This window comes from Narcine bancroftii, chromosome 1 (genome assembly GCF_036971445.1).
Source record: "Narcine bancroftii isolate sNarBan1 chromosome 1, sNarBan1.hap1, whole genome shotgun sequence".
Taxonomy (NCBI): Eukaryota; Metazoa; Chordata; class Chondrichthyes; order Torpediniformes; family Narcinidae; genus Narcine; species Narcine bancroftii.
The window spans coordinates 391124444-391139323 of record NC_091469.1 but is presented as its reverse complement, the minus strand read 5'-3'; the positions used below and the strand labels follow the sequence as shown (position 1 = coordinate 391139323).

The following is a 14880-nucleotide window of genomic DNA, read 5'->3' as shown; positions in this document are numbered from 1 at the left end:
GAACAAAATTTTCATTTGATAAAGAAAAACATTTGGAATCCTTCAAAATCACTATCATCGTCTGAGGCAAAGCACATCCAAAGTCTCACTGTCATCATATAGGTCCCAGTCTGTATCAGATGAGGTGGCTTCAGCTTCATTGTCAATGTCCCACAATAAATCATCTTCAGTACCATCCATTGCACAAGAGATATCACATTTTTAAAATTATTTTTTTAGTCTCTACTTTCACTTTGCTCCATTCTTTGAGTATAGTCACATAGCACATCAAGTGATACAGCACGCATTGCCCCGCCTTTTGTGATTAATTTTTCTGCGCTCATCATCCATGTATTCCATTCTTCACGCACATGGTCTTTGAATGGCTTGTTCAAGCAGACATCTAGTGGTTGCAATAGAGACATCAGACCACATGGATTAACTGCCATGTAAGTATTATTTAGCACTACTCCTCTTTTAGTGTTTTCAATTAAGTGGTTACGAAACATATCCCAGACCAGAAAACTCCGATCCTTGCGTAAACCGCCTGGCCGCTTGTTCCATACACTGTCTATCCACAGTTCTACACCACTTTCATCCATCCATCATTTTTTCATGAAAATGTAGAAAAATACCTGCTGGAAATTTTATTTTACGTTTAAGTTTGCACATGAAGATTACCATGAGTCTTAACTTCATCCTGTCGGCCATGCATGATAACACCACTGTAAACCTGGTCCTTTTATAGCTTGTACTTCTGGTTTGCACAGTTTTCACACCTTTACTTTCCACTGCTCTATTGCCTATCATGTCGAAATTCATGGGGGTTTCGTCCATGTTTCCAATATTTTCCAATGCAGTCTGGTGTTTCTGCCATTTACATATAATAAATCGGTGAAAACTTACAACTTTATGATCAAGATCTTTTGGTAGTTTCTGTGCAATTTTTGTCTTTTGTCGTAATTATCAGATTTTACCTGTTCATGAAACAGTTGCACCAGCCTACTGTAGCTTCAAAATCTTTACTGCATTCTGTGTGCGACTTTGTCCACTTCAGTACATATAATCTTATTTTATTTTGTGTAACGAGGTAGCAATCTTGCCTCTGTTTTATGTACCCATGTACAGTGATTTTCCAACTCTGGCCAATTCCTCTTCTGATCAAACATTGCCTTTTTGGTATTTTTCTTGAAGTCTCTTTTTTTTCTTTCTCCAATCTCTTACCAACTTCTCATATATATCAACTTTTCTTTGAAACAGTCCAGTTGCTGGATTTCTTGGCCATTTCTATTACTTTTAACTTAAAACTTCCTTCATACTATCATAGTTTTGCTGGAACCCCTGTAATAACAACCATCCTCACCCTCAGTCTGTAATTTTTTTTGTGGGGGGGGGGGGAAATCGACTTATATGCCCGATATACGATAACAAAATGAAAATAGGGCTGAAAATGGGCACCTGACTTATCTGCCAGTCGACTTGTAAGCCAAAATATATGATAATATAATGGCAATTTTCCATAATTTCTCTTTTTTATATAAAAATTACATAACCAAGGGAGGCAGTGTGGGTGGAATTAAAAAAATAAAAGAGGTGAGGTTATGATTATAGGGTGTATTATAGACCACCAAATGGGGAGAGGGAACTAAAAGAGCAAATGTGTAAGGAAATAGCTGAGATGTGCAGTAAGCACAGGGTGGTGTTAGTTGGGGATTTTAATTTTCCTAACCTAGATTGATTGGGAGACGCAGTCAGTGAGTGGGCTGGTTGGCTAAGAGCTTGTAAAATGTCTGGTGGATTGTTTTTTGCATCAATATGTTGAGGTACTCACTAGAGAGGGAGGAGTGCTAGATTTACTGTTGGGGAATGAAATAGGGCAGGTGACGGAGGTGTGCTTGGGGAGCACTTTGATTATTGCACCATTAGTTTCAGCTTAATTACGGAAAGGGACAGGTCTGGTCCGAAGATGAAGGTCTTTGAGTGGGGGAAAGCCAGATTTAAAGGGATTTGCAGGGAGTAGTTTGGAATGATCTTTTTTCTGGAAAGGACGTTGAGAATTTGGGAGCATTTAAGGGTGAGATTTTGAGAGTGCAGAATCTTTATGTTCCTGTCAGGACAAAAGGCAAGGCCAAATGTTCAAGGGAGCCATGGATTTCTAGAGAGATTAGAAAGATAGTTTAGGATAAGAGGGTGGCCTACATTAAATACAAGAAGCAAAGGATTGATGAGATGTATGGACAATACATAGATTGTAGAAAGAGCCTTAAGAGGGAAATTAGAAAGGCAAAAAGAAGGTACGAGGGGGCTATAGCAAATAGGGTAAAGCAAATCCGAAGGGTTTCTACAAATATGTGAATAGTAAAAGGAAAGTTAAGGATAGAATAGGTCCACTGGAAAATTACAGCGGACGTACGTGTGAGGAACCATATGAGATGGGGGAGATATTGAATACATTCTTCTTGTCAGTGTTCACGAAGGAAACAGATATTGAATTGTGTGGGATAAGTGAGGCAAAAGGGTTAGTTATGGAGAAGATAGGGATTAGTAAAGAAGAAATTTTAGAACTTCTGGGGTGTATAAAGGTAGAAAGGTATCCTGATCCTGATGGGATTTTTACCAGGACCTTAAGGGAGGTCAGGGAGGAAATAACGAAGGCTCTGACAGTGATTTTTCAACAGTCACTGGAGGAGGTTGTGGTGCCGCGGGATTGGCGGTTGTAAACATTGGTTCCACTGTTTAAAAAGGTGCAAGGTGTAGGCCAAGCAACTATAGGTCAATAAGTTTGACATCGGTGGTGGGGAAACTAATGGAAGGAATTCTTAGGGATAATATGTATAAGTATCTGGATAGGCAGGGATTGATCAGGGACACCCAAAATATGTTTGTGAAGGGAAAGTCATGCTTGACGAATCTTGTTGAAAATTTTGAAGAGTTGACCAGAAAGGATGATGATGGTAGAGCAGATGATGTGGTCTATTTGTATTTTAGTAAGGCTTTTGATAAGGTTCCGCATGGAAGGTCAGTGAAGAAGGTTCAATCTCTAGGGATTAATATAGAAATAGTCAGATGGGTTCAGCAGTTGCTGGAGGATAGGCACCAGAGAGTCGTAGTGCACAACTGTCTGTCAGGATGGAGGCCGATGATGAGTGGTGTGCCTCAGGGATCAGTATTGGGTCCTTTGTGGTTTGTCATTTATATTAATGATTTGGATGATGGGATGTTAAATTAGGTGAGTAAATATGCGGATGATACAAAAATAAGGGGAGTTGTGAATGGTGAAGAGGGTTTTCATGGACTACAGAAGGATTTGGACTGTTTGGAAAAGTGGCAGATGGAGTTTAATGTAGATAAGTGTGAGGTGCTTCATTTTGGGAAGAATAACCAAAATAGAATGTATGCAGTGAAGGAGAGGGCATTGAGGAATGCTGAGGAACAAAGGGATCTTGGAATAATGGTTCAGCGTTCCTTGAATGTAGATTCCCATGTAGATAGGGTGGTGAAGAAGGCTTTTGGTATGCTGGCCTTCATAAATCATAACATAGAATATAGGAGCTGTGAAGTGATGTTGAGACTGTTTAAGGCTTTGGTGAGGCCAAGTTTGGAGTATTGTGTGCAGTTCTGGTCTCCAAATTATAGGAAGCATATAAATAAGGTAGAGAGGGTGCAAAGAAGGTTCACAAAAATGTTGCCTGGATTGCAGTATCTTGAATACGGAGAAAAATTAAGTATACTGGGACTTTATTCGTTGGAGCGTAGAAGGTTGAGAGGTGATTTGATAGAGGTATTTAAAATTATGAAGGGAATAGATAGAGTAGATGTGAATAGGCTCTTTCCCCTGAGGGTAGGGGAGATTGTACAAGGGGTCATAAGTTAAGGGTTAGGGGGCAGAACTTTAGGAGTAATATAAGAGGATGCTTCTTCACTCAGAAAGTGGTGGCTGAGTGGAATGATCTACTAGAAGAAGTAGTTGCGGAAGGGTCAATTCTGTCATTTAAGAGGCTAGATGAGTACATGGATGTGAGGGGGTTGGAGGGTTATAGGCATGTGAGTGGGTAGGTGGAACTAGTGGAGTTTCATGTAAATCAGTGCGGACTAGAAGGGCCGATATGGCCTGTTTTAGTACTGTAAATTGTTATATGGTTATAACTACTCCATCATAAAACTAAAATGTTAAATCTGCTTGGTCTAAATTTATTCAGTAATATTAGTTATAGATTAGGACAGCTGGACAATGCATTCTCTATACTCATACAAACAAAATACATGCCTCATCTCAATTATATAATCCTACTCATTACTCAACTATATTAAATTACCCTTCTAAAAGGATTAATTCTAATAGCATTCTCACGTAAGTGCAAAAGTCTTAAAATCTGAAACTATTATCATATGATACATACGATACATACAATGTCTCTAGTGATTTCAGGTGAGTGCAAGCCATCCAAAGATCCCGCCATGGTATCTTCTGCAACTAATTTGGAAGCCCGGAGAATCTTAACTTTAGCTGACATATTCTTGGTGCTGTTGTTCAAAATGCTCAAAGCAGCTTTATTGTACAAGCCAATCCTTTGATTAGTGATCATTTTTCTATTCTCACTCAGCAAATCTTCAAATACTGGATCTGAGAAAAAAATTAAAAGATGGGTCAGTAACAAAAAAAACCAACTATAATAAGGAAATGATAAAGGCGAGTTTACCTTGCAAAATCCAATAAATGTCATTAGTTTCTGCAAGCTTCTCCAGCAGAGGTGCAATCGATGTAAGATTAATTTTATATTGAGTGAGGGCTTCCATACTCCCATTTTGAATTTTAATTGACCACTGTAAGCAAAACAATCATTTGTTTGCAATGGCATGCGAATGATAAAATATGAATGATAATCTACAATCCAATTTAATGTAAATTAAATTACCGTAGCAGCGCCCACCACAATAATATGGGGCTTCTGTTGTGTACCCTGCACGGAAAAACAATAATATTTACAGACATACAAAGGAGCATGAACTGATTCTAATAAAAGTAAATTAGCATGAGATTAAAGTGTCAATGGAGATCTTGGTACATAACAAGAAAGAAAAAAAAAATTAAGATCCACTTCAGAAGATCACTCTAGAATCCAAGGCATCATTAAATGCCAATATTTTAAATCAAGAAACACAAAAGTTGCAGATGCTGGAATCTTGAACAAACAAAGAATTACTGGATTAATTGACCAGGTCTTCCATGAGTACAAATGTTTCGGGTCGGGTTTATTTTCAAGACTAAAGTGAATTGGGTGATATGATGTATATAAAGGGGCAAATGAACTGGGGAGGGACACAGAGGTGAAATATTTTAAACATTTGTTCAATTAGCTCCTGTCACATTAGATTTTGCCTCTTTAAACCTCACTGAATTCATATTTTGGAATTTATAACCATATATAACCATATAAAGCACAGAACAGGCCAGTTTGGCCCTACTAGTCCATGCCAGAACAAATCTCCACCCTCCTAGTCCCACTGACCAGCACCTGCTCCATACCCCTCCAATCCTCTCCCCTCCATGTAATTATCCAGTCTTTCCTTAAATGTAAATAACATCCTTGCTTCAACCACCTCTGCCGGAAGCTTATTCCACATCCCAAACACCCTTTGCGTGAAGAAATTTCCCCTCATATTCCCCTTATAATTTTCCCCCTGCAATCTCAAACCATGGCCTGTGGTTTGAATATCCCCCACTCTTAATTGAAAAAGCCTATCCACGTTGACTCTCTTTGTCCCTTTTAAAATCTTGAACACCTCCATCAAATCCCCCCTCAATCTTCTACGCTCCAGAGAAAAAAGCCCCAGGCTACTCAACCTTTCTCTGTAACTCAAACCCTGACATCCTGTCAATATTCTCGTGAACTTTCTCTGCCCTCTCTCTATTTTGTTTATATCCTTCCTATAATTCGGTGACCAAAACTGCACACAGTATTCCAAACTTGGCCTCACCAATGCTTTGTACAATTTCATCATAACATCCCAACTCTTGAATTCACTACTCTGATTTATGAAGGCCAACATTCCAAATGCCTTCTTCACCACTCTATCTACCTGAGTATCAACTTTGAGGGTACTATATACCATAACTCCTAAAGCCCTTTGTTGCTCTGCACTCCTCAATTGTCTACCATTCAATGTATATGACCAATTTAGATTTGCCTTTCCAAAATACAACACTTCACACTTATCCGTATTAAATTCCATCAGCCATTTCTCAGCCCACTCCTCTAGCTTTCCTATATCTCTTTTTAAGCTATAGTAATCTTTCTCACTGACCACAATACCACCAATCTTTGTATCATCTGCAAACTTACTTATCCAATTTACCACCCCTTCTTCCAGATCATTAATATATATAACAAACAATAGTGGACCCAGGACCGATCCCTGAGGAAACTCCACTAGTCACCGGCCTCCAACTTGACAAACAATTTTCTACCAGTACTCTCTTGACACCTCCCATCCAACCATTGCTGAATCCATTTCACTACCTCCTTATTTATCTAATGCCTCCACCTTTTTTCCTAACCTCCTGTGGGGAACTTTGTCAAAAGCTTTACTAAAGTCTAAATAGACAACATCCACAGCCTTCCCTTCATTAACCTTTTTTGTAACCCCCTCGAAAAACTCTATAAGGTTTGTTAAGCATGGTCTACCCCTGACAAAACCATGCTGACTACTTCCTATCGATCCCTGTTCTTCCAAATATTTGTAAATGCCATCCCTCAGAACACTTTCCATCAACTTACCCACCACAGACATCAGACTCACAGGTCTATAATTTCCTGGCTTACATTTGGACCCTTTCTTAAACAGCGGAACAACATGAGCCACCCTCCAATCCTCTGGCACTACCCCCGTGACTAGTGACATCCTAAATATCTCTGTTAATGGCCCCACTATCTGTACACTAGTCTCCCTGAGTGTCCTTGGGAATACAATGTCCGGACCCAGAGATTTGTCCACCTTTTTTTTTTTTAAACACTCCCATCACTACTTCCTCAGTTATCCTTATATGATTCATGACCTCCCCACTATTTTTCTTTACTTCAACTGGTACAATATTTATTTCCCTTGTGAATACCGAGGAAAATAAATCATTTAAAATTTTCCCCATCTCCTCTGACTTTTCACATAGCCTACACTCCCTATCTACAAGGGGTCCAATTTTATCCCTCACTAATCTTTTACTTTTAATGCACCTATAGAAACCCTTTGGATTTACTCTGCCTGCCAAAGCCTCTTCGTGCCTCTTTTTGGCCTTTCTAATTTCTTTCTTAAGATTTTTTCTACACTCCTTGTAGTCCTCTTTCAATTTCTCATCATCCAGCTGTTTATACCTCTTGTACACCTCCCCCTTTCTCCTATCCAAATTTCTAATATTCCTCGAAAACCAAGACTCCCTGTGACTTCCAGCCTTTCCTTTGATCCTCACTGGGACATATCTATTCTGTACTCTCAAAATTTCTTCTTTGAATATTCTCCATTTTTCATTTACATCCTTTCCTGAAAAAAATCATGTCCCACTCAATACTCCAATTGCTTTTCTCCAATCCAGAACCTCAACTTTAGGCCCTTCTTTGCTCTTCCCTAAAACTAATAGAGTTGTGATCACTAGACCCAATTTGTTCTCCAACATTAAGCTCAAGACACCTGACCTATCTCATTCCCTAACAGGAGATCCAGTATTACACCATCCCGAGTCGGTTCCTCTACGTATTGATTAAGAAAACTATCTTGCACACATTTGACAAACTCTAGCGCATCCTGCCCTCTCTTACTATATGGGTATCCCAATCAATGTGAGGAAAGTTAAAATCTCCCATGATCACTACCTTATGTTTATTACACATTATATGCTATCTCCTTACAAATTTGTTCTTCCAATTTTCTTGGCCCATTTGGTAGTCTATAATACACTCCTATTAATACCCTCATGCCTCTTCCACCCCTCAATTCCACCCAAACAGCCTCACTGGATGATTCCTCCAAACCAACCTGCTACCGCACGGCAGTAATGTCCTCCTTAACAAGCAGAGCAACTCCTCCCCCTTTTTTACCCCCTGTTACCTCAGATAATTGAACATCAATTTCATTCAAGACCAATATTTGCATAAATAAACTGAAATATCTATCAAGTCACTTTTATTACAGAGGCTACTGTCATTTTATTTGTTTTCTGATTTGGTCAAATCACACAAGTTCCTGCTAGTCTACTCTCACAGTTAGCTCTTGCTAAAGGAAGCTGCAATGATGTAAATCATCGGCACTATGGGTGGCAGTACATTTACTGTGATATAGGTTCCAACACTACTCATTCAATTCATTTCTATTTTCTGAATTCACTTGGTACTGTTTGGGTTCTTAAAATCCATCCTGTGCACAGACTGTGAAAGAATACAGCTATTCAAACTAAGACCTTTGAGATAGGATAGCACAGAAATGGGCCCTTTATCCCAACTCTTCTACACCAATCAGGCTGTTCCTCCAAGTTAGTCCTATTTGACTCCATTTGTCCCATATCCCTCCAAAGGTTTCCTATCCAGAATCTAATCCCATATACCCACTACCCTCTGTATGAAGATATTGCCCCTCAGGTCCCTTTTAAATCATTCCCATCTCACTTTAAATTTATGGACTCTCCTCTCTGGGGTAAAAAGTCTGACCAGTCACCTTATCTATACCCCTTGTCATTTTATATACTTCAGCTTCCTAAGCTTTGAGGAGAATAGTTCCAGCCCATCCAAGCTCTACCTTTAACTCAAGCACTCTAGTTGTGGTAATATTTCTGTTAAGTGAAAATACAATGCTGGAGAAACTCAACAGATCAAACAAGATGATTGGTTATGTATACACTATTTGACCTGCTGAATTTCTCCAGCATTGTGTTTTTACTTTAATCAGATTTCAGATTTATTGTCAGAGTACATACATGATATCACATACAACCATTATTTTTTCTTGCAGGAGCAGCACTAATTGGTTGCACAAAAAAAACTACATCGCGTAAACATGTAAAAAACTGTAAACAGATAATGAATATAAACAAATTGACTGCAATTCAGAGAGAACAAACAGAAAATTAATAAAGTGCACAAGTAAGAGTCCTTAAATGAGTCTGATTGAGTTTGTCATTGAAGAGTCTGATGGTGGAGGGGTAGGAGCTGTTCCTGAACCTGGTAGTGCAAGTCTTGTTGCACCTACACCTCTTTCCTGATGGCAGCAGTGAGAACAGAGCGTTGTGCTGGTGGTGTGGGTCTTGATGATTGCTGTTGCTCTCTGACAGCAGCATTCCTGTAGATGTACTCAATAGTGGGGAGAGTTTTTCCTGTGATGTCCTGGGCTGTGTCCACTATATTTGGGAGGAATTTACACTCAGGGGTATTGGTGTCCCCATACTAGATCGTGATGCAGCCAGTCAGCACACTTTTCACCACACCTCTGTAGAAATTTGCCAGGGTTTCTGCTGTTACACCAAACCTTCGCAAACTTGAGGAAATAGAGGCGCTGACGTGCTTTGCTCATGATGCCAGTGGTGTGTTGGGTCCAGTGAAGATCCTCTGAGATAGTTAATCCTCCAGAACTTAAGATTTCTCACCCTCACCACCTCCAATACCCCCAATAATTATTGGATTGTATACCTCTGGCTTTCCTTCCTTAGTTTGGTGACATTGAGAGCAAGGTTGTTGTTGGTGCACCATTTAGCCAAGTTTTCAATCTCCATCCTGTATCCTGACTCATCCCCTTCCTTTATACATTGGTGGTACGGCTGACAAATTTGTAGATGGTGTTATTGTCATACTGAGCCACGCAGTCGCAGCCTTGTGGTGCTCCAAGTACTGATGGAGATTGTGGAGCAGACGTTCTTACCAACGAGTGTGGTCTGGAGGTGAGTAAATCCATGATCCAATTACACAGTGAAGTGTCAACCCCCAGGTCTTGGAGTTTGCTGATCAGTTTTGAGGGGATGATGGTGTTAAATGCTAAATTATAGTCAATAAAGAGCATCCTGATATATGCATCTTTGCTGTCCAGGTGTTCCAGGGCTTTGTCGTGAGCCAGTGAAATGACATTCAATCACAGCATTTGCAGACTTTTTGTGTTTTACTAATATCCTTGTGAATCTGTTTTCCATCCTTTCCAGCTTAAAAGCATTTGTCCTACAGCTGGGCGACCATAACTGCAGACAATATTCCAAATGTGGTCTCACCAATATCTTGTACAACTGTCGCAACTCCAATATTCATTACCCTGACCAATTAAGGCAAATGTGCTAAATGCCATCTTCACCAGCCTGTCTACCTATGCTGCTACCTTCAGGGATCCAATTCCCAGGTCACTGTTCTACAACATTCTCCAGGGTACTGTCACTTATGATGCAAGTCCTACCTTAGTTTTCCTACCAAAATGTCACTCCTCAAACTTATCGGAGTTAAATTTCATCTGCCATTCTTTGACCTACAACTCCAATTGTCATGGACCCTCTTGTAGTCCTCAATACCCTTTCTCACTGACTACAATATTATTATTTTTAGCATTATCCTCAGACTTACTAACCATATTAACTACATTGATATCTACATCATTAATATAGATGACAAGATCTGAGCCAGCCTACCACTGGTCACAGGTCTTGAATCTGAAAAACAATCCTCCATAAATGCCCTTTCATCAAGTCATATTCAAATAAAACTGACTTGTTGAATCTGTTATCTAATTTTCCAGACTAGCCTTCCATATCAGACTCTGCCAAAGCCTTTACAAAAATCTAAATAGAGAACATCCATTGTCCTGCCCTCATCAATCCCCTTCATAACCCCTTCAAAAAAAAATCATTCAAATTTGTAAAACAGGTGTTCCCATACAAAAATCAATGCTGGCCATACCCAATCAATCTTTGCCCATTCAAAGACTGGTAAATCCAGTCCCTCAGAATCCCATCCAATAACTTTCCCACTACTGACATTGGGATCACCATCCTGTAATATCCTGCTTATCCTTGCAACCTTTCTTAAATCAAAGTACAACATTACCCACTTTCTAGTCTTCTGGTACATCATCCATTGTAAAGATGATGTAAATATTTCTGCCAGGGTCTCTAGCAATTCTTCACTAGCTTCCCAGCATGTCCTACGGTACACTTGGCCAGGTCATTGGTATTTATCCACCTTAATGTGCTTTAAGAGCATATGCATCTCACTTTCTGTAATATGGATATGTTCCAAAACATTACTAGTCATAAGCCTAGATTCTTTAGCTTCTATGACACTGCACAGAGTAAATACAGATGAGAAATATTCATTTAAATCCTCCTGTGGCTCAGAACATAGGCAACCATATTAATCCTCAAGAGGACCTATTATCTCTGTAATTACCCTTTTGCTGTTACAATGCTGGTAGCATCTTGGGACTCCCTTTCTTATCAAAAAATCTTCCTGTGTTTCAAAAATATTCAGTGCCTGCTTCCTCAAGATTGCTCCAAAGGTTCTCAACATATAGAGAAAATGTATTGCCTTACCCTAGTCTGAAAAGGATATCTTTTATATATTTAATTGATGAGAAATATTTTAAAGCAATTGTCATATACAGAAATTATCTTAATTACCTTTAAAAGTTTGTTTAAACTGATATCTATTTTTAAGTTAAGTAAGTTTCTTAAAAATCATGGAAAGGATATTAAAAAGGTAGATTCTTTAAAACCTAGAGACAATAACATTCTCAGGTGAGTTGTCTTGGCTAATTTTTAAAATTGTCTTTTTTAAAAAAAGAACCTTTGTACAATCCACAATAAACAAATGTGGAATTAATATAAAATACAGTAGCTCGTTCAATCTATTTTTCATACAAATTAGATACAAAAACAAGCTCATTAGCCCTTTAATTAGACTCTGCTATTCAATCAGATGTGATTACAATCTCATTCTGCATTCCAACTGACTTCCTTGCTTATCAAAAAATCTTCCTGTGTTTAAAAAAATATTCAGTGCAAGCTTCGACTGGACTTTTTTAAAAAACTTTATTTAAAAGATAAGTAATAAGTATAACAAACAATCTAAATATTCAAACAAAGTAATTTTACAAAGATTTATATATATTAAAAAATTTTAAAAACAAAAAAAATTAAAAAACCCTTCCACGCCCATCAGCTAGCTTCCTTAAGGGGAGCCAAAAAATAAACATAAATACATAGAGAGTATATATATATATAATTTATATATATTTAAAAAAAATATGTTAATAAGTTCAAAATACATCTAATTGCATATATTTCAAATACGGAGACCACTTATCAACAAAAAAAGAATTGTCATGTAAATTATAAGTATTTTTTCCATAACAATACAAGCTTTCAATTCATTATGCCAGCATATTATATTAATTTCTACATCATCTTTCCAAGTAATAACAACAGATTTATGCGCTAACGACAACACCAAACATACAAAAGCAATATGAACTTTATCCAAACCCATTCCCCTTAATGAATACAAATCTCCCAATAAAAAAATCTTTGGATCCAAAGGTAGTTTAACAATTTTTTATACAAAATTTATACAATTTTTCCAAAACTATTTTAATTTCTTGCTAAAATGGTTGGACTTTCACACAGGTCCAAACAGCATGTAAAAAAGTACCAGTACATAAACCACATCTAAAGCAAGAATCTGAATTACTAAACCCATATTTTTAAAAAACTTTTCTGGGGTCAAATACAATTGATGTAAAATTTATAATTGACCATACCATATCTTACATTAGTCCAATTTAATTACATTGTCCTGACTCAACTTCGCCCAATTATCTTCAGGAAAAGTAAACACTAAATCAGTCTCCCATTTAAGTTTAGGTTTTTCCCAATCTGATTTATCCATATTGTCTTGTAATAAATTATACATAACTGAAACATAACCCTTCTTTGGTTTAGTAGAAATTAAAGATTCAAATTTTGACAAAGTAGGTAAATAAATCTCTCTACCATAATTATCTTTTACCAATGCCCCAAGCTGATAATACACAAATAAAGAGTTTAAAGATATTTCAAATTGTTCTTTCAAATGGATAAAAGAAAGAAATTGTCCCTCTAGAAAACAGTCCTGTATTGTCTTTATACCTTTAGAATTCCAAATCTTTAAATAACTATTAAACATTGAAAAAGGAATAAGCTCATTATTGTATAATGGAGTTAAAATTGGTAATTTATCTTTCAACCCTAATTTTTTTTTTAATCCAAATCTTTAATAAATGTTTCAGTATTGGCATATCATATTCCTGTAACAAAATCTCCATTCTAGGTAGACATGATATCTCCTCCTTAGCCCAACTAGGAGGTTGATCCAAATCCATCAATCTACTAATAAATTTCAACTGAGCTGCCTCATAATAATTTTGAAAATGTGGCAGTTGTAAGCCACCCAATGCATATTTCCAAGTAAGTTTGTGCAACGCTACTCGAGCTAATTTACCTTTCCACAAAAACTCGTACTGCTTTATTCAAATCCTGAAAAAAAAACTCTTTGAAAGCAAACAGGTATTGAATGAAATAAATATTGAATTCAAGGAAAGATATTCATCTTAATACAATTAACACGTCCAATTAGAGTTAATGGAAGATCTTTCCATTTAGTTAAGTCTGCTTTAATCCGCCTCAATATAGGTACATAATTTAATTGATATAACGATTGATAGTCATTATCCACAAACACACCAAAGTATTTAATTTTATTCGTCCATCTTAATTTTGTAATATTTTAAAATTCAGAATAATCTTCTACTCCAATTGGCAAAATTTCACTTTTATCCCAATTAACTTTATATCCCAACAATTCTCCAAATTTTGATAAACACTCCTGTAACTGTTTCAACGATCTCTCAGGCTTTGTCAAATATATCAATACATTGTCTGCAAATAGATTAATTTTATATTCTTCATCCTTAATCCTTATCACTCTAATATCTTCATTTTGTCTAATAGCCTGTGCTAACAGTTCAAATAGGGCTGGTGACAATGGGCAGCCCTGACGAGTTGATCGAGTCAATTTAAAAGGTAAAGATGTCTGTCCATTTGTCACCACCCTAGCAATCGGATTAATATACAAAGCTTTAACCCAACCAATAAAGAAAGGACCAAATTTAAATTTCTCTAATATCTTAAACAAAATGTCCCATTTAACCCTATCAAAAGCTTTTTTGGCATCTTAATGCAACTACCATAGGATGATTAGGTTGCCACTGATGAGCACTGATCAAAGTAAGCAATTGAAGTATATTATCTGAGGCATTTCTATTCTTAATAAAACTTGATCAAGATGTACTAATTTAGGTAAATATTTAGCAAGTCTGTTAGCTAATACTTTCACCATAATTTTATAGTCTACATTCAATAAAAAAATAGGTCTATAAGAAGATTCCTGTAAAGGATCTCTATCTTTCTTTGGGATAACAGTTATTAAAGCACTTGAACACGTTTCCGGTAACATCTGATCAGTAACTTAATTTAACACTTCCCCAAATATATTAGAAATTCATCATAAAAAAACTTTATAGAATTCCACAGGAAACCCATAATCTCCCGGAGACTTACCATTAGGCATTACCCGAATAGCTTCCTTGATTTCAAAATCCATAAATGGAAATTCCAACTCCTGAATATCTTTCTCATCTAGTACCGGTAATGTTAATTTAAATAAGAAAGAATCAATAGAACCATTATCCTGTTACCCCTTAGAAGTATATAATTTTAGATAAAATGAAGAAAACTGGTCATTAATTTCCTGAGGCTTATAGGTTATTATTAAATTCTTCTTAACAGCATTAATAGTCCGAGACACCTGTTCAGTTTTCAATTGCCAGGCAAGTACCTTGTGAGCCCTT

The 14880-nt window shown here is 37.1% G+C and overlaps 1 protein-coding gene across 4 annotated transcripts in view; it reads right to left on the bottom strand.

The window, feature by feature from the left end:
- The window catches only part of casd1 (CAS1 domain containing 1), a 96202-nt gene that overhangs the window by 27665 nt on the left and 53657 nt on the right, over window positions 1-14880 (bottom strand). For all 4 annotated transcript variants that reach the window (XM_069913661.1, XM_069913660.1, XM_069913658.1 and 1 more), the window contains 3 exons: window positions 4896-4940; window positions 4680-4803; window positions 4389-4603 (listed from right to left, as the gene is read on the bottom strand). In XM_069913661.1, the coding sequence (XP_069769762.1) occupies window positions 4389-4603; window positions 4680-4803; window positions 4896-4940 (384 nt within the window). The remainder of the gene's footprint in view (window positions 1-4388; window positions 4604-4679; window positions 4804-4895; window positions 4941-14880) is intronic.